We start from the raw sequence: 21,924 nt of genomic DNA, 5'->3' as shown, positions 1-21,924 counted from the left end.
CTCTGTAAAGAGTTGTAAGATCTCTAAAGAATTTTAAGATCTCTGTGAAGAGTTGTAAGATCTCTAAAGAATTTTAAGATCTCTGTAAAGAGTTGTAAGATCTCTAAAGAATTTTAAGATCTTTGTGAAGAGTTGTAAGATCTCTAAAGAATTTTAAGATCTCTGTAAAGAGTTGTAAGATCTCTAAAGAATTTTAAGATCTCTGTGAAGAGTTGTAAGATCTGTAAAGCATTTTCAGATCTCTGTAAAGAGTTGTAAGATCTCTGTTAAGAGTTGTAAGATCTCTGTAAAGAGTTGTAAGATCTCTAAAGAATTTTCAGATCTCTGTAAAGAGTTGTAAGATCTCTTTTAAGAGTTGTAAGATCTCTGTGAAGAGTTGTAAGATCTCTAAAGAATTGTAAGATCTCTGTAAAGAGTTGTAAGATCTCTAAAGAATTTTAAGATCTCTATAAAGAGTTGTAAGATCTCTGTTAAGAATTGTAAGATCTCTAAAGAATTGTTATTTCTGAAAAAGTATTTGTTAAATCTCTCAAGAACTGGTTTCAATAAAGAAATTTAATGCATTGTATTTGTAATTTGTATAGGTATGACAAGATAAAGGGTTTGCCAGAAGCATTTGAAACTCCAGGAGTTTGCTCTAACTACAGGAAATTATTTGTTCTAAAATAGTTTTAATCAATATCTGGATATTCACTTCATTTTGTAAATTGTACTGTTTACAGTGTACAATGTACATACCATGATATTCACTTCATTTTGTAAATTGTACTGTTTACAGTGCACAATGTACATACCATGATATTCACTTCATTTTGTGAATTGTACTTTTTACAGTGTACATACCTTGATATCCACTTCATGCTAATAAGTTTTACTTTTTACAGTGTGCATAACCTGCAAATGTAGTGTGCTATTTTTCATTAGTTTTATTATGAACTGCCTAGTAGGGAAAATTTTCACTTTATCATATTCAAACCCCGGCCCCTCTTATAGAATTAGAATGAACACATAATATGTTTATAGTCCTCTTTACGTGGAAAAAACTACAAAAGCAATCAAGGAATTTAAGGTAAAATATTACTCAACTTTTTTACTGGAAATAATACAATTCATGTTATTCTAGGCAGGGGGTGATGCAGTTTTCACTTTACCAAACAGTCCAATTAAATGCGCAGGTGCACCGCAGAAAATTCTCTACATTGCAGAGGAAACTTTTAGGTTTAAAATTTATATTTTCAGTTAAATAGTTGTTTAAAATAACGACTTTTGTAAAGTTATTAAATTGGGAAACAATCGAGACTATTTAAAAATTATCTTTAAGAAGTAATATTAAAATATTTTACATAAACTAAGAACTAAACAAAAAACTGAATTAAATAAAATACATACTACAGAATCCACAGCAGTTATAATGACTCCTTCTGCAACCTCAGACAAAGACCATCTTTCCAATGAGCTATTTTTGTTATTAAATTTATTTATTCCTCATTATTTTGTTATAAAACAACATGGTTGTTTTTATTGAAGCAGTCGAAACTCTCTAACACAAGGGAATGGTTAAGTTTTAAGTTGTAGAATTGATTACAGCCAACCACTGCACAAAATAGACTTTGGGACAATTATACATTTACAAATTTGATTTGATTTTAATCAATAAACTGCTAATTCTCTGCAGCTGGAAATTCATTTACAAGAACCTGAAATTAAGATCAATTAACATATGTATGGAATTCAAGTTTTTATTTAATTATTGATGAGTGTACTATCCTAGGTTACAGGGTAAACCAGCAAATATGGTTTATTATACAGCTCTTCCTGTTATATTCGGGGTTAAGAAGTACGCGGATGCGCTCTGGAAAGTTGTGAAGGAGAGAGGAATAAATGTAAACCTAAGGTTGGTTATCTAATTTCAAGTTTCTAGAATATGCAATTATTAGTCAACTATTGCACAAAAGTAAACATAAGGCTGCCTAAATCTTGAAAATTTGGATTCTGTATTAGCTTGACTCAAAATTATAAAGATACTTTGGTTTTAGGCATGATCTGATTGAAGTCAAACCAGACACAAGGGAAGCAATATTTCTGAATCTCGACACTCAGGAGAAGGTCAGACATTATCAGGACGTGGCAGGCTAAGGGAAGGGGGGGGGGGCATGTTGCATGTTTCTAACCCAGGTATTTAGCAGAACCCTGTTCCAACCCTGCGAAACCCTCCCCGCTGAATCCTGTTCGAACCCTGCCAAAGACCGTTAAAAAAATAAACTTTTGATAAAAATTGACTCTAAAAAGAAAAAATTCAAAAATGTAAATGTGTGGGAACTTTTAGAAAACGAATAACAATCGTTTTTGAAAACTATCGTTTTTTAAAATCGATTAGTAACCGTTTTTTATACGATTGTTTTTTGGCGGGGTTCAAACAGGATTCAGTGGGGGAACAGGGTTCTGCTAACTACCTGGGTTCGAACAGAATTTTGCAGGGCTCATGGNCCCCCCCCTCGAAGGTCAGACGGCTCAGGGAGGACAGGTCAGGTTAGGGAAGGTCAGTAGGGTTAGAGCAGGTTGGATCAGGATTGGATAGGACAGATCAGGGTTAGTAAAACAGGTTGGGTTAGGGCAGTTGGGAGTTAGGGGAGGTCAGTTGGGTCAGTCAGGATAGGACAGGACAGGTCCGGTTGGCTTTGGGCAGGCTAGGACAAGAAAGATCAGGTTAGAGCAGAATAGGTTAGGGGAGGGCATAGTTGGTCATGTTTTAGTAGAACAGGTGGGGTAGGTTAGTAAGGGCAAGAAAGGTTGGGTAAAACAAAGAGAACAGATTGAAATTTCGAAATTTATGAATCGCTTAATCATGACAAATATTATCTATGAACAGGTGGTTCAGCATTATGACCTTCTCCATGTAACCCCCTACATGAACGCTGCTCCTGTAGTAAGAGACTGTAAGGAGTTATCTAATTCTGAAGGATACCTTGAGATCGATAAATTCACTCTACAACATGTCAGGTTTCTTTATTGTTCAAGATATATGTAACATCATTTGACCGAAGTGTAAAGGGAAGTTGGGCACTGTGCACGGAGCGCAAAATGTAGTTTTATCGCTGAATTTGGTCTTTTAAGATGAAAGAAAATTGTGGATCTCATTATTTAAAAAAAAAAAAAATTTTTGGGGGGGGGGGTGATACCCTACTTCACTAACATATCTGCTTCTGATATCGCATACTTAACAGTTCAACTATTTAGGTATCCCAATGTATTCGGTTTGGGAGATTGTACTAATCTACCAACAAGTAAGACTGCGGCAGCTGTGGCTGGTCAGTTTGGAGTTTTAAGAAAGTAAGTCAAGTATTTATGGTCATTGATATTTTTCTTCATCTGCAGCCCTAACTAGTAAAACCGGAATTTAAGTTGTCTTTAAAGTTTTTTTAATACATCGCTCGTAATTTGTAGCTGTTACGGATTAGAAAATCATTAGCTTTATTATTAATAAAAAAGATTTTACGAAGACTCCTTTAATCTTTTATTCCTCTTTATATTAGTTATGACTAGTGTAATGTGTACCCAAAGATAATATATATAGATACGCTGGCAGGTAGAAACCTCCTTCCTAAATTGCTTGTAGCAGACAACTAATTTTTGTCCCTCTGAGATAAAGTGCAAGGAGAGACATCTATAGCAAATTGATTACTTTCTATATTCCTTTCTCTTCTTGCTGCCATCTATAGGAAATACGCATTTGTGTTATTTAAACATACAGTACGCGTATTGCGTCCTGTATAGTTCAAGTGTTGCTATCTGGACCTGTTTGACCAATGAAATTAAATTTCAAGGTAACACAAACATACAGTACGTGTTTTGTTTATGTTATGATTGGGTGTACTCAGGAAAGATATAGTAGACAAACAGAAATATTGACAAACCTTTGGAAATTATTTTATATTTGTTAAATAAGTGATATCTATTTAATCAAACGGTTTTTATGAGATATTTAAACAAAATTAGATTTTTTAATTGGTACCACAATATGCAATTAAGATCTTGGGGTTGATGGTTTAAAGAATTATTAAAATTACTGTTTTTTATGCATGAATTTAAATGTTTTTACAAGGTGAACTTTGAAGACACCTTTTTCAAAAAATGGGAAAGGCTTTCAGGCTCAAATTTTGATTTTTAACAGTCCAATGAACATAAAATACAGAAATTTTGCAGTGTAGTGGTTTTTTTATATTTTAATCCTGAATTAAGTTTTGAAAAGCCATTGCCTCGGCAAATTTAAATATGCAAAAACATTTGCAGTATTTCTTCGCAAAAGTTGTGCAATCGGCTTTCTTTTGTTAAAGGCTTTCCAGAGAGTTGTAAGTAGTCAAAATCCAATGACCGGAGGTAGGTCTAAATATAGTTTTAGTCGGGTAAAGGTAAGATAAGGCATTCAGGCAATATGCCTGAGGACTCAGACAGTAGGTATAAAATCCCCACTTTAAGCCAAAAGTGATGGGCATGTGTTAGTTAGAAAACTCAAAAAGTTTGAAGAGCCTCAGACCAATGTTAGGGGGAGGGGGGTAACCAGAGACCCGCCCCCCAGTCGGAATGGGGCTAACTTTATTGCATAATAACAAAGAAAAGATTAACAGTTCCTTCCTGCATTTGTTTGCAGAATTTCCTATGAATTTGGAAAGTTTCAAAAACAGAGGTTTAAAGGGACTGTTTACTTATTTGGGTAATTTCATGGCACATTTGAATTATTTAAAAAAATTAAACTAAGGCTATCAAAGGGGATAATGGACTGGGGCTGGCTCATTTCTTTTTTATATACCAATCCAATTGAAGTTTTGAGCGCACCAAACCTAGGATGATCATTTTAGGAAAGTAATGAGTTTTTGGGGTGAAGGGGGTGATGAGCCAGTTGTAAGCCTTGAAGAGCCAGGAGCAACCGACCATAATAGTGTTGAATGGGATGTATTGTTCGACCGGATCCTGTCCGCTATTAGGACTTTGTCCTATGATTCGATGTACTTTTTAGTCATAATTTTTATTTAAATTGCGTTAATTTACGTATGCCATTCAGTACAACTTGCACATTTAAACTTTGTCTAGTCAAATTCCTACCTCAGTTTTCTTTGCATTGATAATTTGTTTCATTAAGTACAATATGCAGTATACATTGTTGATACTATAGTACGCATTTGGTGTTATCACGCATAAACAAAGTGATAAATTAGCAACAATCCAGAGGATAAAATGCCATGCGTACGACAGAGATGGTGCTGATTGCACTTTTTCTCAAGACCTCAAAATTTATACCTGCCTGCATATCTATATATATATTATCTTTGCTGGTAAATGATTAAAATAATATTAAAAGTCCCGTATTCTCCCGTATTAGTAAACTGTAAACTGTAAAGTTTGTACTCATTGACCTTTCTTTAAATTTTCAACTGGTTTTCCTTGAAAGTACATCATCAGCTGACAATATTTGTGACTAAGATTTGACAAACAGAAAATAGGATGAGAAATCAGTTCATCGGACTTAAAGATGTAATAATAATATAATTATAGGAAAAGTTTTTTTTTTATATAACCAACTTATATAGATATCTATGTAATACTGTTGTTGACTTTAAAAGTCAATATGATAAAATAAAAGGAGATCTACATGGATATTTCTAACATTTATTTAATAAAACGAAAGTTTTGAAATAGTTTCCCAAGTGGCATTAAAATTGGTTGATTTAGAAATTAACAAAGGAATTAATGATGAGTATTTGGGGGTACTTCATGGGAGTGATGTAGAGCTTCATGTTTAAGACATGGATATAATTGACCATTTGGCCGCAGCGTTGAAAAAGTGGTCATGTACAAAATTTATAGGAGGAGGGCGGGGGTCCAAAAATCGTATACTAGGACCGACCCGGTCGATTATTATATTTCCTTAAATCACCAGTTAGATTTATGATAATCTATATATATATTATCTTTGTGTGTACCGTTATATCTACCACATTTTTTTCTAATTCATTTTGGCAATGTTTTGTATAATCTTTTTCAATATGCCATTTTTGCTATATGACTTAACTTCCCAAGTCTGTGTTATCTGCAGTTTTTAAAATATATATTATATATATATATATATATATATATATATGTATATATATATTATATAGATAAAATGTCATGTAGCAAAAATGACGCCGGGAATAATGTTGCCCATCGTTTTCAAAATTAATTTTCCAGGAAAAAATCATTTTTACAATGATAAAATCATAAATAAATTCTATTCTCCCCCAGGAATCTTGGCGCTGTTTTAGATGGAAAACCAATGAAAGGAGTATATGATGGTTATACTTCTTGTCCTCTTGTTACAGGTAAACTTCTTGTCCTCATGTTAATATAAACTTCTTGTCCTCATGTTAATATAAACTTCTTGTCCTCATGTTAAAAGTATAGTGCTTGTCCTCTTGTTAAAAGTATAGTGCTTGTCCTCTTGTTAAAATTATAGTGCTTGTCCTCTTGTTAAAAGTATAGTTTTTTTTCCTTTTGTTAAAGGTAATGTTCTCGTCCTTCTGTTAACTTAAAGCTATAGTTCTTGTCCTTTAAGAGGTATTGTTTTTGTCTATTTGTTAAAGGTATAGTTCTTGCCCTCTTATTCAAAGAATAGTTTTTTTCCTTTTGTTAAAGGTTCTTGTCCTTTTGAAAAAGAAATAGTTTGTTTCCCTATTTTTACAGGTACCCTTATTGTCCTTTTGTTAAAGGTATAGTTCTTGGCATCCTTGTACAATATACAGGTCCTTGCATATATCATACCTTGTCCTTGTTGGGTATACTATATACATATACAGTTTATTTAGAATCTGAAGCTAAACAATTAAGTTTAAGAAATCCTTATTTTTATTAAAATATATAAGGGGGAAATGTAACTAATGCAAATTTCTTGATAAACCCTTGATTACTCAGCATACTCATACTCAGATGTAAACTTGGATTAAGTAATCAGAGAAGGGTGTATGCTTTTAGAAGTAGTGATATTAATGGACCATTGGAAAATGGACATGTTATAATATTTCTACATTTTTTCTTAGAAAGCTTGAATGGGCTTACAATCGTTTATAATTTTACCTAAGAGAAGTTCATTAAGTCATAATGGTTAGTGGGACACACTGGACGCTGTCAATATAGTCCTCGAGAGGAAAAAATAATTTTACAATATGCCATTATTTAAAATTTCAAAATTTGTGACATAAAATAAGTTAATACAGTGGTGCCCAGAAACTCATGATGGTTGTCCCAATTGAACTTAGAATTAAGTTTTCTGATTGCCATGTTATAATTCTGACTAGGCTGTAAATAAAATAATAATTTGGGATTTTTAGGAAAGAATTCTTGTATACTTGCGGAGTTTGATTTTAGTGCTCCACCTAAACCATTAGAAACCTTTCCTGTAAACCAGGCAAAGGAGAGAAGGTGAGGTTTAAATCTGTATAATCTCTTTTTATGAAAAAGGGGTGTGTTGGCTGTAGCTGAGAGCATTTGATGATAAATATGTGGAGTGGGTTGGAACTTTTGATGATAAATATGCGGAGTGGTTTGGAGCTTTTGATGATGAGTATGTGGAGTGGGAATTCTAGCTTTTGATGATGAATAGGGGGGGATTGGACAAGCTTATCAATATTTTTTTCGTTGTTCTCCCCAGTGCCTAGGATACATCAAGTTTTAATGCCTATCCTAATCAGTCATTGAAAAAATTAGCTAAATGGATCCGAATCTTCTGATCTGGCTTATTCGGATCATATTTGTTGCATCTTGAAGGATAATGTTGTTGTTTTATCTTTTCCCTGCAGAGAATAAACCATCATTTACTGATATCTATTGATTTAATAAACCAAAAGTTGTTTTTCAGGGAGTAAGGAATAGAAGGGTGATTGATATAACTGACACGGTTCGCCCTACCATATGATTATACATGCTTTGCAGACGGGTACTCCATTTGTATAAGAAATATTTGTCTGATGTACATTTACCGAATCTGAATATTTCTTATACAAATGGATTACCCGTCTGCAAAGCATGTATAATCATATGCAAGGGCGAACCGCGTCAGTTATTTCTACCTTCTATTTCATACTCCCTGTTGTTTTTAATAAAATGCTTATACTTTTAAGTTCTATGTACTTGATGAAAGCCCATGCAATGCCGTTCTTGTACTGGCAAGGTATGCTCCGAGGGTTCTGGGAGGGACCAGCTATCTTCAGGAAAGCTATGAGGTAATTCTTTTATATTCTACAATTTTGAATTCTTTTTCGCTGCATGAATTTGATTGTACTCCATACAGGTTTGGGTTTACACACCAAGGATGAGACTTCTGCCTTTAAGTGGTATGATTTCGCAAAGCAAGAAAACAATGTATTAAATGCAAGGAATCATTCCACGAAGAAACAGACTGTACAAATTCCATACAGTCGTTTTTGAAGTCTCATCCTAAGTGGGTAACCCTGTACATCGTAGTGAACCCGAGAATAAAAACTTGCTGGTTGTTTACAATTTACTAAATTATTTATTTTATTTTTATTTTAGACTAGGAATGTCGAAATAAATTCTGGATCAATTCAAAATATTCACAAGTGAACATCAAATTAAACAACATAATTTTGAAACATTACTGTTCCCAAAATCTTCACTCTAATTCAAAATTATGTAGTTAATTTTTGCAGTTATTCTATTCTACGTGGTTTTAAATTTTTGTTTATGTGTACTAAGTACACTCGACATACTAGTACAACTAGTACATTATGTTCAGTAAATGCAAAAAAATTGTGATATTATCTTATGCTAACTTTGTCTTAACTTCCAGATTACAAAATTTTGCAGTGTTGTCCCCAGTATTTCATAAGTTTATATATCTTTGTACAATTATTATTGGAAAAATATATTTTATCAACTTATCGCCTCAAAAATGTTCTTATCCTGGAATAAATTTCTACGTTGAACGGATCATTTATCGTTTTCAAAAAAAAGCTTTGCTTACGATCAAAATATATACATTAATGTATAATTTATTTATTACACAAACTAATTTACATAGTGTCCCAATAAACATGGAAATTCAGTGACGAATTCGATATCGTCTTTTTAAATAATTCTTTAATTTAGTATAATGATACTTACTGAGAAAGCTGTAAGAGTTTCGTCTGCTGTGTTCACATTTTGTTTGTTTGTTTTGTCTGCATACGGTTGTACTTAGTAAAACAACAAAATTGCAGTATAAAAACTGAGTAAACTTGTCCGTCGTCACTGTTCATCTTGCGGAGACATTTTAGGACACATCTTTAGTCTTTCACCTCTTTTCATAAAATAAACTCTAGCAGACATAATAATATTATGACTTTTGAAGTTAGGTAAATGCTACTTCGTAACAAAGACGATATCCAATTAGTCACTGAATTCCCCTGAATTTTTAGGACACCCTCTATTATAACAGCAAATTAACAATTTTAAAAACTATTAGACCCTTTAACCAAATCAGATAAAAAATGAAATTCTTTAACTCTGGGGAATTTGACTTGATTGATATTTATGTGTGTAATTATAAAAATCCATCCCCGCCCTGGGAAAATAACTGTACCTTTTACATTCCATTTACTTTACTTTCAATCATTATATTCTAACTTTAAAAATATTTCAAAATTTAATGATCAAAGCAAAATATGCCGAATACCTATTGTCCCTGCATAAAAATGGGCCAATATGCATTATGATCCCACAGAATTAAGATTCATATAAACCTATAATTTTTGTGGAAATGTTAATTTTAGGAAAAGAAATACTATCAGAGCACTCTTGCTTCATTTTAGTGATTTTTCCCCCATGCATTAACAAATATTAGATCTAAAATTTTACTTTCCCTCATTTGACACTTCGAAACCCAGGGTTAAAGCAGTGGGCAAATGGTTAGATATAACTACTACACGACTTATTTGGAAAATTACATATTACCATAACTTATAAAAAATACAGGTAGAACAAAAGATGTCGTCTTTTGAAGATTAGAGATTTTTTGTTCACAATAACCCTGAGGCAGAAGACAGCTAAATTATTGCGATATTTTCCCCAGCATGTTCTCTTGTGTACAAGTAATTTACACGACCAATCAGCAAACATTTGTATTTAGGGATATTTAAGCATCCTTTGAATACGAAACACAAAATCTTAAAAAAACTGCATTTTTTTAATGTTATGTTTCATGTTTAAAATTGGAATATTTCTTTAAAAGTTGTAAAACTTAACCCCTGAATGGGTATTATTTTCTACAAGTGGCAGTGAGATGGCACTCGAAAACTTATCGTAAAAACGTAGCATGTCGTGCCGGGTCAACTTAAGCTTACGTAGCCCACCCTGTGAAAGGAGATAAGCAGTCCGTGTAGTCTATGAGCATCTGCCTTGGGTTATTCTGAACGAAAAACTACTAAATTTTGAAGACAACATCTAGTGTTCTATCTGAATTGTTTTTAATCGATGCATTGCATACAACACATCCAGATCACTTATTTAGGGCATTGAATTTCTAATTTCACTGATCTTGTTAAAAATCTTAATGGCGGTGCAGGCGACGAGTGTGTAAGTCTTGATGTCACTTGATGGCTGAGTAAAATGTTGAAATGATAATCTTGAGACAGCTGAAGTATCTGAGGTAAATGGTTCCTAGATCTGATTCAAGAACAAATCTTCCGTTCTTTAGGATTTCTTCGTAACAATCCAAAATCTTAAACAAATAATAAAAATTAATTAAATCTCTGATATGTGTAGTTAAATGTTTCACTTCTTTTACCATCACTATTATAGATTTCCAGTGGCGTAATAGATTTCTATGAGATGTTTGTAATAATATGAAATCTCTGTTTAACACTGTCTTACATAAATGCCTTTTGAACCTGACATAGCTAAAATCTCTTTGATATCGACCTTTGATGACCTCTGTTATGAAATTTATGATGACATTGACCTCTTCCTTTGGAGTTTATTGATGATCTCTGTCCCTGACTTGTACAGAAAACACTGATATGCATGGATGACCTCCAACCCTGACATACCTATGAATACACGGAAGACCTCTGCCCAAGTGCACAACATTCATTACTGACCCTAACGTACCTGGTTGACCTCCTCAAGTGAGAATCTCTGTTGTTTTAATGGTTCCACAAGTTTCTCCCAGCTGTTAATAAATATGTCTTTGATTTCCTGAACGAAAGTAAATAATTGAAGCGTGTCAAAACAGTGCCGTATTTGTAAGGGCATAGACAGAAATAAATAGAGAGGGGGGGGGGGAACCATGTTCGAAGAAATTTTTTTTCTCCCCGTAAGAGCTCCTGGGGTGAGGGGGGGAGCTGAAATTTTACTTTAAATTTAAAATATTTGGCTTCTTGAATACAGGGTGTCCCAAAAAACATGGGAATTCAGTGACGAATTCGATATCGTCTTTTTAGATAATTCTTTGATTTAGTAAAGTGATACCTACTGAGAAAGCTGTAATTTGTAAGAGTTTCGTCTGCTAAGTTCACATTTTGTTTGTTTATGTTTTGACTGCATACGGTTGTACTTAGTAAAACAAGAAAATTACAGTATACAAACAGAGTAAACTTGTCTGTCTTTACTGTTCAGTGTTCATCTTGCAGAGACATTATAGACACACCTTTACAGTCTTTTACCCTTTTCATAAAATAAACTCTAGCTGACATAATAATATTATGGCTTTTGAAATTAGGTACCACAATGTTAATTCATAACAAAGACGATATCCAATTCGTCACTGAATTCCCATGGACACCCTGTACTTTAAAAGACACAATGCAGTCCAATTACCTTACAATTACTGCGTTATCTCTTCTTTAAACGAAACTAGCTCTGAGGTCTAGGGGGCACTGCCCCCCCTCCCCCCCCCCCCCCCCCCCTGTATACGCACTAGCGTATTTATTTACCTTATTGTGATATAATTGAGAACCAAGACCAAGAATACTTCGGTTTAAAGGTTTAAACAAGGATTCCATGTCGTTTAACAACCTATTCAAATCATATATTACGTTTTTCTTTTTCTAGGATAAAAATATTGTAAAGTTTAATGAATGCAAACTTTAGCATAATACAGTTATGAAATGTTGGAAGTTTTAATAAAAGTTTTAGATAAAACGAACCAAAATGATTAACAACGCTACCAAAATTAATTACAACTAATGTAAACTTTTGGTGAACATGTGTTCAATGTCATCATTAAAGGGAGTGATCGGCTATGTACGGTAGTTATACTGTGTATGCAGTGTTGTGGAAAACTTCTTTCAGATGCATTTGAGACATGTTAAACTTTTTAAAGATCTGTAAATCCTGAGGTTGAGCGCAAATTCGATGTTCAAAACTCGTACTTTGGGGGTGGATACGCTTTTAGAATTAAGTTTTTTTTTAATTATCAAATAACGACGACATAAAATGTAAAAAAGTTCTACAATAAACTGCAGACGTCATGTTTAGGAACATGTTGAGAATACAAAAATTAATCTAATCATCGAAAATAAGTAATCTTGTCCAATTATTAGTTTCTATTTTCCGATTATTCTGGTTTCTCATTATTCACAAAGATTTTCTGCAGATTTTCTAGAAATTATTATTGAAAAGACGACATTTGAAGAAATCTGCAAATAAATTCAAAGAAAATAAGAATTTCAATATAATAATGAAAACTAAATAATCGATTTTAGCATTGATTTATTGACAAAGGAATTGAGTCTTTGCGACATTTCACATTTTCTAAACCCTATATCTTTACAACCTGATGGTGTAAACCTTTGATTTTTCAAACTTAGACTATTTGATCTAATAGAATTAATAGTTTGAAATATCAAAGGTCTAGAAAAACGGGTTGTTAAATTACAGGAATTATAAAATCAGAGTTTGTGACAAAAACTCAATACCTTTCTTTGTAGAAATATGTTCCTAACCATCTAATTAGATTAATGTATAATTTACTTAATTTTTCGTTGTCGTTATTTAATAATTTAAAAAAAACTAATTCTGAAAACCAGTGCTTAGGATCCATTTAATTTTGATGCAGATCCGGGTCCGGATCCTGGATCCGCTTTTCAAAAAAAAATGGATTCGGATCCGGATCCGGATCCAGGTCATTGATCAAAAAAAAATTTATTTTAGTTCAAATATCTTTTCATACCTAAAAAATGTTAAACATTTTAACATTTTTTTATACTATTTTTCTACTAGTTTGCACAAAATGATAATGATTTTTTTTTACTTTATTGGATGAAAAAAAACAGGTCTAATTTATATTAGCTTTTAGTAGAAGGAGAGCGTTTGGAATATCTGCCTTCAGGCAACTCCTTAGGTCTGATTTGAATATCTTCAGGGCAGAGAACAGTCTCTTTATACTGGGAACACAAGATGTTCCTTAGCATCTGTATCTTTTAAGCAAATGTGCGCCCCCTCCCTTTTCCCCCTCACTCTTACACATCCTTACACCTTAATTTGTGAAGACTAAATTTGCTTAGTTGCAATGGGGAAAAGGGAGACTTCTCCCCCCCTCTCTAGTTATTAAAGGGGGTGGGGGGAGGGGTGCACGGTGGAGGTCTAAGTTAAGATTTGAGCAAGATAGAAACCCGAGACCCTGAGAATATTTTTAAAATCTGTTAAACAATTCAAAATAGGATATTTTTAAGGAAAATTAACGCTGTTTTGCACATTTTGAAAAATAAAATTGTGCTTGGATCCGGATCCGTGGATCCGCATTTTTTGCGGATCCGGATCCAGAGAGCCAAAATAATGCGGATCCAGCAGATCCGGATCCGGATCCTAAGCACTGCTGAAAACATAAACCCCCAAAGTAGGAGTTTTGAACGTCGAATTTGCGCTCAAATTCAGGATTTACAGATCTTTAACAAGTCTCAAATGAACCCGAAAGAAGTTTTCCACAACACTGCATACTCAGTTCAACCACCTTACATAGCCGGTCACTCCCTTTAAGAAGTTTTAAACAAAACCAATTTTTAACACTGGTTTTGAAAACTCACAAAAAACACCTTTTCTCCGCCTGATCTGACAGGGTTTTCAAAAATATACTTCTATGTTCTTTTTCTCTATCCTGGATCAACTTTAACTCACGAAGCAAACCGAAAAAATCCCTAAAAGAAATGGCGTTATTTCATTTGTCCTCCACGGTATTTGTTCTACAGGACAAATGATTAGTAGGACAAATCATTGAAGGACAAGTGACATAGCGCCAAAATATATGTCTTTAATATTATGGCTTGTGTGTTGATTAAAATCTAACGGATGAACTGTTTGGGTCCAATTTTTTGGTGGTAACTTGCATGACCGGAGGGAAGGTAATTATAAAACATAATTGTATAATATTTCTGTTTTATAATGTACGAAAAAGAAAAGTTTAAGGATTGATCAGCAACACGAATGGAGTTTTCTAAATTTCTACCTGTCAAGAACCGGATCTCCTGAATCGTCTACATCAACCCCTAAAATTCAAAATATATTATAATTAAATCAAATTTTTCTCTGCCGTATAATGTTTATAAAGTTGATCAGTTCTGAGTGGAAGATATGGCGCCACTCGTCATATCCATCCATGCTTAATATGTAGTACATATGTTCCAAACTAGGCTTCTGACTCCTTTCCAACAGTTTTAGAAATGGGCCAAATCGCGTTATAAAATTAATGTAATGTACTTATCTATGATATATACTTTAACGTTTTTAAAGTTTCCAAACCTGTAGTCCAGGACTGTATAAGGGCCTCTGTGACTGTTCTAAACTGGAGAAACGTAACTGGAGCTAACTTCTTTTTCAACGTCTCGAACCTTAACTTAAAACGTTAAAATAAACTTATTTTTTACATATTCAAATGGTTAAATAACGTCGGTTTTAGGTTAAGTAACGTCAGTTTTTAAAGTTTTTTTTCAGGAATCTATTACAAAAACTGCCGTAGACTTAATCAATATCAAGGTTGAATTCAAAATCTATTAAAAAAATTAAGTTATCGCAACAAATCATAAATTCACATTTTATGATAAACATTTAACAGCTCACAGCTAACCTATGCACTCCAATGAAAATGATGACTCCATAGTTCAGCGCCATTTCCTAAACACAACACAGGGCGACATTACATTTTATTATATTTAACAATTGATAAGAACTTTGATTTAACTAATTGCATATTTATCAGAATAATTAACTTTAAATTTAATATATTTAACAATTGATAAGAACTTTAATTTAACTATTTGCATATTTATCAGAATAATTAACTTTAAATTTATTATATTTAACAATTGATAAGAACTTTAATTTAACTAATTGCATATTTATCAGAATAATAAACTTTAAATTTAATATATTTAACAATTGATAAGAACTTTAATTTAACTAATTGCATATTTATCAGAATAATTAACTTTAAAATTTATTATATTTAACAATTGATAAGAACTTTAATTTAACTAATTGCATATTTATCAGAATAATTAACTTTAAATTTAATATATTTAACAATTGATAAGAACTTTAATTTAACTAATTGCATTTTTATCAGAATAATTAACTTTAAATTTAATATATTTAACAATTGATAAGAACTTTAATTTAACTAATTGCATATTTAGCAGAATAATTAACTTTAAATTTAATGAAACCAAGGTTGTATTATATTTAAAAATTAATAAGAACTTTAATTTAACTAAGTGCATATTTAGCTGAATAATTGACTTTAAATTTAATGAAAACAGGGTTGTATATAGTAATAAAACCTTCCCTTTCTCCACTAAGCACTTTATATAACTAGTCAAAAGATTTACCCCTGAAATGGATGAAAATGTATGATAATATCAATAAAATCAAAATGTAATGTTGAAGCAAATAAATCCCTTAAACTAAAGTAGACAAATTTCTTAAGATAAAAAAATTACGTGATTTTTATTATTCGCCTTGCCTGTGACAGATTGAAGATGTTGACGATATTATTGCAAAAACAGCCAGGGGTCTCTTCAACCACTAGAACCAAATATTTAAATGACAATACCACCCCATAGATGTATAGGTATAAAATATGTGTGTTATTTGTACATAAAAATCCTACTATTTAGTTTTCATTTAATACTTTTTACTAAAAAATTCATTTATTTTCCCCAATGACAGAAAATAAAACCCTAAAATAAATATTTATTACAAATTTTGAAAGAAAAAAAAAAATTTCATAAAAGAGGGAAAAAAAAGATTTTTCAAAAAAAAAAACCACCCCTGCTAGGTACGACTAGTTCTACTAGGTCACTGGTGCAATCTCGGCCACACTAGCGAAGTGGTTGAACTATCTTTACCTATTAATTATCTACTTCTCAGTTTTCTTTAATTTTAACCACAGGTTCAATTTTAATCCATGACTGATTTAATTTTTATTTAAAACATTGCTATCAAATCATAATGTAAAAATATAAGAAACATCAATATATTTATTATTTAGTTTCCTTTATAAATTCGTTTAATATTATCGAACTGTCGTCTACAGGATTTAAGGGAAACTCCGGTTTTTTCACTTATTTCATCCAGATCCTTCCTGTAATCAGACAATTTTTAAAGGGACTCTCAATGAGTGCATTAGATATCATTAATTTTCTTTTTGAAAGTATATGAAATTTAATTGAGTTTCTCTAAAAAGTTACATGCGCAATTCTGTTGCAAAAACAAAAATTAAGGAAATTGTCAAAATTAATGACTTTTCATGCTAGAAAAACGACGATATTTCCCACATTAGATACAGGATTAAAGATTACTGTTGAAGCTCGGACATGACTGTTATTTTTAAACGGTCTGGTCACTTAAAAACACAATGACGGTCCCTTTTATCTGTTCTCAACACATAAAGAATATAAATTTGCTTGCAATTTTTAGCGGGAAACTATTTAAAAACGTCCAGTTTCGATGTTCTACAAATACTCTGGCAAAGTTTTCTTTGCAAGATATTTTTTCCAATTAAAGTTGTCATCTTCTTGCCCTGGTTTACAAAAAACACAGACTGTGGATTACTACAGCAATCGTAAAAGGAAAAGGGCCAGATTATCAATTTCCATAAAGACGAAATCTATCACTGTTTGTTAGATAGAGCTTGAATTACAATCTCTTTATTTTTTCATAAGTTAAATATTAATTTACCTTAATCTGCCGGAAAGCTTTCTTCCGATTAATTCCCTATTCAAATAAACCAAATATGAATTGTTTAAAAGAAGGTTATTAATCAATTAACAGCTTCTCTTTGTTTACTTGTAACCTTGTAATTTGAAAAAAGCTTATAAAAAATCAATTTCATTGTATTGACATAAACGCCGACTACTGTAGTTTACTTAAATTTCTCCCCAAATGCAATACACATTTTGCGTACTTTTGATTTAAGGGGCTCCTTAGAATAGTCTTGATTTTGTTACAATCATTAAATACATACTAGATTGAAGGTTAGATTGAACCCACGTAAGAGAGAATAAGATGACAAGAAAAAAATGAAGATAAAAACCTGTGACGCGCCTGATTGATGACGCACAAATGTGTGACAAACATAATTATGTGCATACATCCGGACTGAATAAAATAGGGTTACTCCTGATTATTATGGGTCCATACAATTCCATTTCGGATCCCAAATGAGATCGGGTTTGACAGTACATTCAGGGACATGAAAATACACTTTCTGCGTCATTGGGAGCTTTGGTATTTGGGGTGTCTAAAGATATAAATATTAGTATTTAATATTAGAGATAAATTATGATATACACAAAAATAAACACTCCCTTGCAGTATACATTCTGCGGTATGGATTTTTTTTTTACAACTTGACATAATACTTTAATTTGTTTACAACAACATGGTTTACTTCTTTCCCTAATATCAATCAAACAACATTTGGGGTCTTATTAGATTGAATTATATGGAAACCTTGATGAAAAACTGAATAAAAGCTGAATGAGCTTGATTCCAATAAGGATAATGAGTTAAGACTGGTTACCTTGCAACAGATTCATCTAGTTGATAATATCTACTGATCAGCTCAGCTCGGGTAGATGAATCAATCTGACAAACTAACAGAAGTTCAAATCAAATCAATTGATAAATTCAATAATCAAATCGTACAATTTTAATCAATACCTCTCTAAAAAAAATATAACACCAAGTGTTCAACCGACCATACAACTAACCTATTTTAAACTGTCCAAAAAAGCAAACAACTAATCTGTTCTAACTGTTCAATGTTGAAGCAACCAAACAACCGAACTATTTCAGCTATCCAACCAACCAAATAACTGAGCTAGTTCCAGCCATCCAACCAGCCAAACAACTGACCTAGTTCCAGCTATCCAACCAACCTATCAACTGACCTAGTTCCATCTATCCAACCAACCAAATAACTGACCTAGATCCATCTATCCAACCAACCAAACAACTGACCTAGTTCCAGCTATCCAACCAACCAAATAACTGAGCTAGTTCCAGCTATCCAACCAACCAAATAACTGACCTAGTTCCAGCTATCCAACCACCCAAATAACTGACCTAGTTCCAGCTATCCAACCAACCAAATAACTGACCTAGTTCCAGCTATCCAACCAACCAAATAACTGACCTAGTTCCAGCTATCCAACCAACCAAATAACTGACCTAGTTGTTCCGAGAATATTGATGGTTGATGTAACATTGGTTCAAGCATATCAAATAATCTAAAACATAATTCATTATTAATCTTTTCAATTATGATGAACATGTGAAAAATGTAGAGAATATAGTGAAAAAAAAATCCAGTGAAGAATCGCTTTTTAATTACTAAAAATGGTATCTAAGCGAAATCAAAACAATATAACAATATAATATATTTTTATTCAGCCATTCGATCATTTATTTCATCCTGTCCTTCATAAATTCAACCTTTCATTTATCAATTTATCTATTCTTCATTTATTATTCATTCAATTCATTTATCGTTAATCATTTATTCCTTTCATGATCCTTCCTTTCATTCATTCATCCTCTTATTAAGAAACAGTTGGACCACTGTACCTAAAATTATTGTGTAACTCAGCCTGCACAATCTCATTACTCAGATCCTCTGAATATCCAGCCCTGAAAATCAAATTAGTTTATATCAAATCAGAGCTGAAAACTTTAGAATGGTGGATATCGAGATCAATACTTGATCCCCTCTTTTCATCAATCTTGAGATTAATTTCTAGAGATTAGAGATGCGCTCATTAACTTTTGAAAAACAGGTTTTTAATTTTTACACATTATCAATTTAACTAAAATTCGTTTGAACAATGTTAAGTTTGGATTAATGTTTATTAAGACTAACATTCAAAAGGACTCTATAGTCCTCAAATGTAAATAAAATATGTTTTTTAATAAGCGTATATTAACATGATTAAAATATTTGTTTAGATGCTCTAAAAGCCGTTTTGTGAACTGACAGCTGACTTTAGTTCAATCGGTATAGCATCTGTATTTGTATTTGTTATTAAACGTAACTTTAATACAAAAGGGATATCCAGAAAGTGACGATTAAGAAGAAATAAAAAGTGTGAAACTCAGATTACGGGATCGGGATTAAGGATATCCCATTCTAAAGTTTTCAGGTCAGAGCTCAACATTCTCATATTGACCATTGACAATGACCAATGACCGTATCTCAAAGCTCTTATCAATGTGAAAAGCAAGGGGGGGGGATTAAACTAGTTAAGACCATTGAAAAGATCATTCATTTAAAAAAATTCTAGATTCCTTGTATATGACCAAAAATATCCAATATATTTTTATAAAGATAAAGAGGTTTGTGAATAAATAAAATCGATCAAATTTACTTGATTTTATTGATGCACATTGCTTCCACAGGACCATCTAGCCATAGTTCAAACAGTTCCCAATCTATTTCTAATATCAATATAGTTATGATGTGTTCAGGAAGTTCTTTAATTTGAATATCACTTTCAGGGTTAAACCATACAGCTTAAAAGCTGATTTCCCATTTTTCGTTTACTATCACAAACAGCTTTGAATTAAAAAGTTGATCTTGATAATATCTTCCACTGAATTTTTTTATTCTTTGGAGACACAACTTAAGTACCAAGATTCAAACAAAAATGAGCTACCTGTGTGATTAAGACCATAATAGAATCCTTTATTTTTTCCAAAAAAACATTTGCGCATATGTATGAAAACTAATCTGACTTCAAATTAAAAAAATCAAGCAGTACAATTTATTGGTAGAGCTCAGGCTGAATAACCCGAATGTGGGCAATAAGACTTAAACGAAAAGTGAATTACCTGTGTGATTGAAGACCATTACATCGATAATCTGTCCTGTCATTTTTCTGAAAAATTCAACATAATAAAAAATTACTATTTCTTTGACTTCTTTGAAGAAGAAACACTTTCATCTGATTTTCTTTTCTTGCTTGGCGACACCATTTTGTTCTCATCGGCAGCTGCTGATACAGCTAATTCAAGATCATCCTTCTCAGAAATCACAGGAGCCGGCGGCACTAAATAACAATAAAATGTGGCTTATTTTGACTTTGCTAACCAAGCATTCAAGAGGTATACAGGATTTAATCTAGATAGGGTTTGGAAGAAGTTTTTTGATTCTTCCTTTAGTGCTTAAAAAGAGGGGGAATCGTTAAATATGAGGGATTCAAGAGGAAACAATTTTTTTTCGACTGTTTTTCAATTTCTACAGAAGAAAATGATATTTTAAGAGACGGGTGTTGACTATAGACTACGGGCACGTATGAAATAAAACTTTCTAAATTTTTTTCTTCTGTCTTCTGTTCTAATATTAATTTCTCAAAAAATGGTTAAAAAACTATCAAAGTGCATTAAAAACTAAGAAATCAAATTATTGCAAAGCTAATCCTTACCGCAGCCTATCTTAAAATCATATAAATTTTCTTAATTTCCTTTGGATCGGCTTGAAGGTAACAGAATTAATAAAAATACCTGAGAAGTCCTTTATGACAGGGGAGACAAGTTTAAGACTGAGTTTCTCGTGTTGAATATCAGAACTATCCAACGATACTTGAACAATCAACTTCTACAAACACAACCGACATCAAATATTAGAAAGAAATTGTTTTGCAATATTTTAAATATTGCAAAAAATATGTGGATAATCAAGAAAAGCAATTTACTAATTTACTTTTAAAGAATGCGTTCCTTTTTAGTTTTTGGTTGTACCTTTTACAAAATACTTTAAAGTACTATAAATAGAAATTGGTCAGGGGCGTACGAGAGCATATGTGTAGGGAGGGGGAGGGGGGCACATAACTATGTAAACTATTCAATCATATACACACTTCCATATTACAAGCGTTAATAAATTATTTATGTAATTTTCTTAAGAGGGGGGGGGGCACAAAATCAGACAATCACTCTTAATACTGTGGTATAAGCTTTAAGGAATGAAAAATATAGATGGAAACGTTTCTAAAAAAATATGTATCTTTTCATAGGATTGATAAATATTGTATTATAAATTATAACATCAAATATATATTTACACTGACGCAGTATTGATTAAAGCTTTTGTAATGAAACTTTTATAGTTAGGGGCGGGGCAAAAGTGAAATTTTAAAGTATTTTTTTTCTATACGATGTAATTATACTTAAATGGAATACATGCGTGATTTCAAGTGACCCTCCATTTAAAGAGTGGCATGTCCGATGTTCCATTGAAACCTTCATTGCAAGAAATGCGCGAGTCACTTTTGTAAAGAAACCAGAAATAAAAATATTCAGTTTTCAAAATGGGAAACATTGATGTTTATTGCAATACTTGATCAGACAAAGCTTTGAAGGGTTTTGTTAAAAATGCAGCTGTCTTGGTCAGACCGCCTGGTTTTT

General features: G+C 32.2%; 3 protein-coding genes across 3 annotated transcripts in view; 1 reads left to right on the top strand and 2 right to left on the bottom strand.

Moving 5' to 3' along the window:
- The first annotated feature begins 536 nt into the window (after positions 1 to 536).
- LOC111714216 (sulfide:quinone oxidoreductase, mitochondrial) lies at positions 537 to 8,930 on the top strand. The gene is made up of 11 exons (XM_023489278.1): positions 537 to 647; positions 1,024 to 1,069; positions 1,124 to 1,218; positions 1,772 to 1,894; positions 2,037 to 2,106; positions 2,870 to 3,000; positions 3,238 to 3,330; positions 6,280 to 6,356; positions 7,362 to 7,452; positions 8,151 to 8,252; positions 8,563 to 8,930. Exons 1-11 carry the CDS (start codon positions 559 to 561, stop codon positions 8,579 to 8,581), a joined length of 936 nt encoding a protein of 311 aa, XP_023345046.1. The 5' UTR covers positions 537 to 558; the 3' UTR covers positions 8,582 to 8,930.
- Positions 8,931 to 10,615: 1,685 nt separating this feature from the next.
- LOC111714222 (acidic fibroblast growth factor intracellular-binding protein) lies at positions 10,616 to 20,392 on the bottom strand. Its single transcript, XM_023489284.1, has 10 exons — positions 20,350 to 20,392; positions 19,887 to 19,956; positions 19,090 to 19,152; positions 18,694 to 18,752; positions 18,044 to 18,116; positions 14,764 to 14,852; positions 14,471 to 14,510; positions 11,961 to 12,042; positions 11,137 to 11,223; positions 10,616 to 10,747 (listed from the first exon to the last, which is right to left on the bottom strand). Exons 1-10 carry the CDS (start codon positions 20,390 to 20,392, stop codon positions 10,616 to 10,618), a joined length of 738 nt encoding a protein of 245 aa, XP_023345052.1.
- Positions 20,392 to 21,924, bottom strand: part of LOC111714221 (uncharacterized) — a 22,509-nt gene continuing 20,976 nt past the window's right edge. The window contains exons 34-35 of the mRNA XM_023489283.1: positions 21,022 to 21,115; positions 20,392 to 20,567 (exon numbers count right to left, since the gene is read on the bottom strand). Coding sequence (XP_023345051.1) covers positions 20,425 to 20,567; positions 21,022 to 21,115 — 237 coding nt within the window. The 3' untranslated portion in view covers positions 20,392 to 20,424. The remainder of the gene's footprint in view (positions 20,568 to 21,021; positions 21,116 to 21,924) is intronic.

Source organism: Eurytemora carolleeae, unplaced genomic scaffold, assembly GCF_000591075.1.
Source record: "Eurytemora carolleeae unplaced genomic scaffold, Eaff_2.0 scaffold573, whole genome shotgun sequence".
Taxonomy (NCBI): domain Eukaryota; kingdom Metazoa; phylum Arthropoda; class Copepoda; order Calanoida; family Temoridae; genus Eurytemora; species Eurytemora carolleeae.
The sequence above is the reverse complement of the archived record's forward strand: the minus strand, read 5'-3'. Positions and strand labels throughout refer to the sequence as shown.

Coding starts and splice junctions, on each gene's coding strand:
- LOC111714222 (XM_023489284.1), bottom strand. CDS start 20,392: ATGACAGGACAGATTATCGATGTAATGGTCTTCAATCACACAG. Junction 14,511..14,763: donor TATACAGTCCTGGACTACAG/GTTTGGAAACTT, acceptor TTTGAATTTTAG/GGGTTGATGTAGACGATTCA. Junction 10,748..11,136: donor CACTTGAGGAGGTCAACCAG/GTACGTTAGGGT, acceptor TATTTGTTTAAG/ATTTTGGATTGTTACGAAGA.
- LOC111714216 (XM_023489278.1), top strand. CDS start 559: ATGCATTGTATTTGTAATTTGTATAGGTATGACAAGATAAAGGGTTTG. Junction 648..1,023: donor GGAGTTTGCTCTAACTACAG/GAAATTATTTGT, acceptor ATATGTTTATAG/TCCTCTTTACGTGGAAAAAA. Junction 2,107..2,869: donor ATCTCGACACTCAGGAGAAG/GTCAGACATTAT, acceptor ATCTATGAACAG/GTGGTTCAGCATTATGACCT.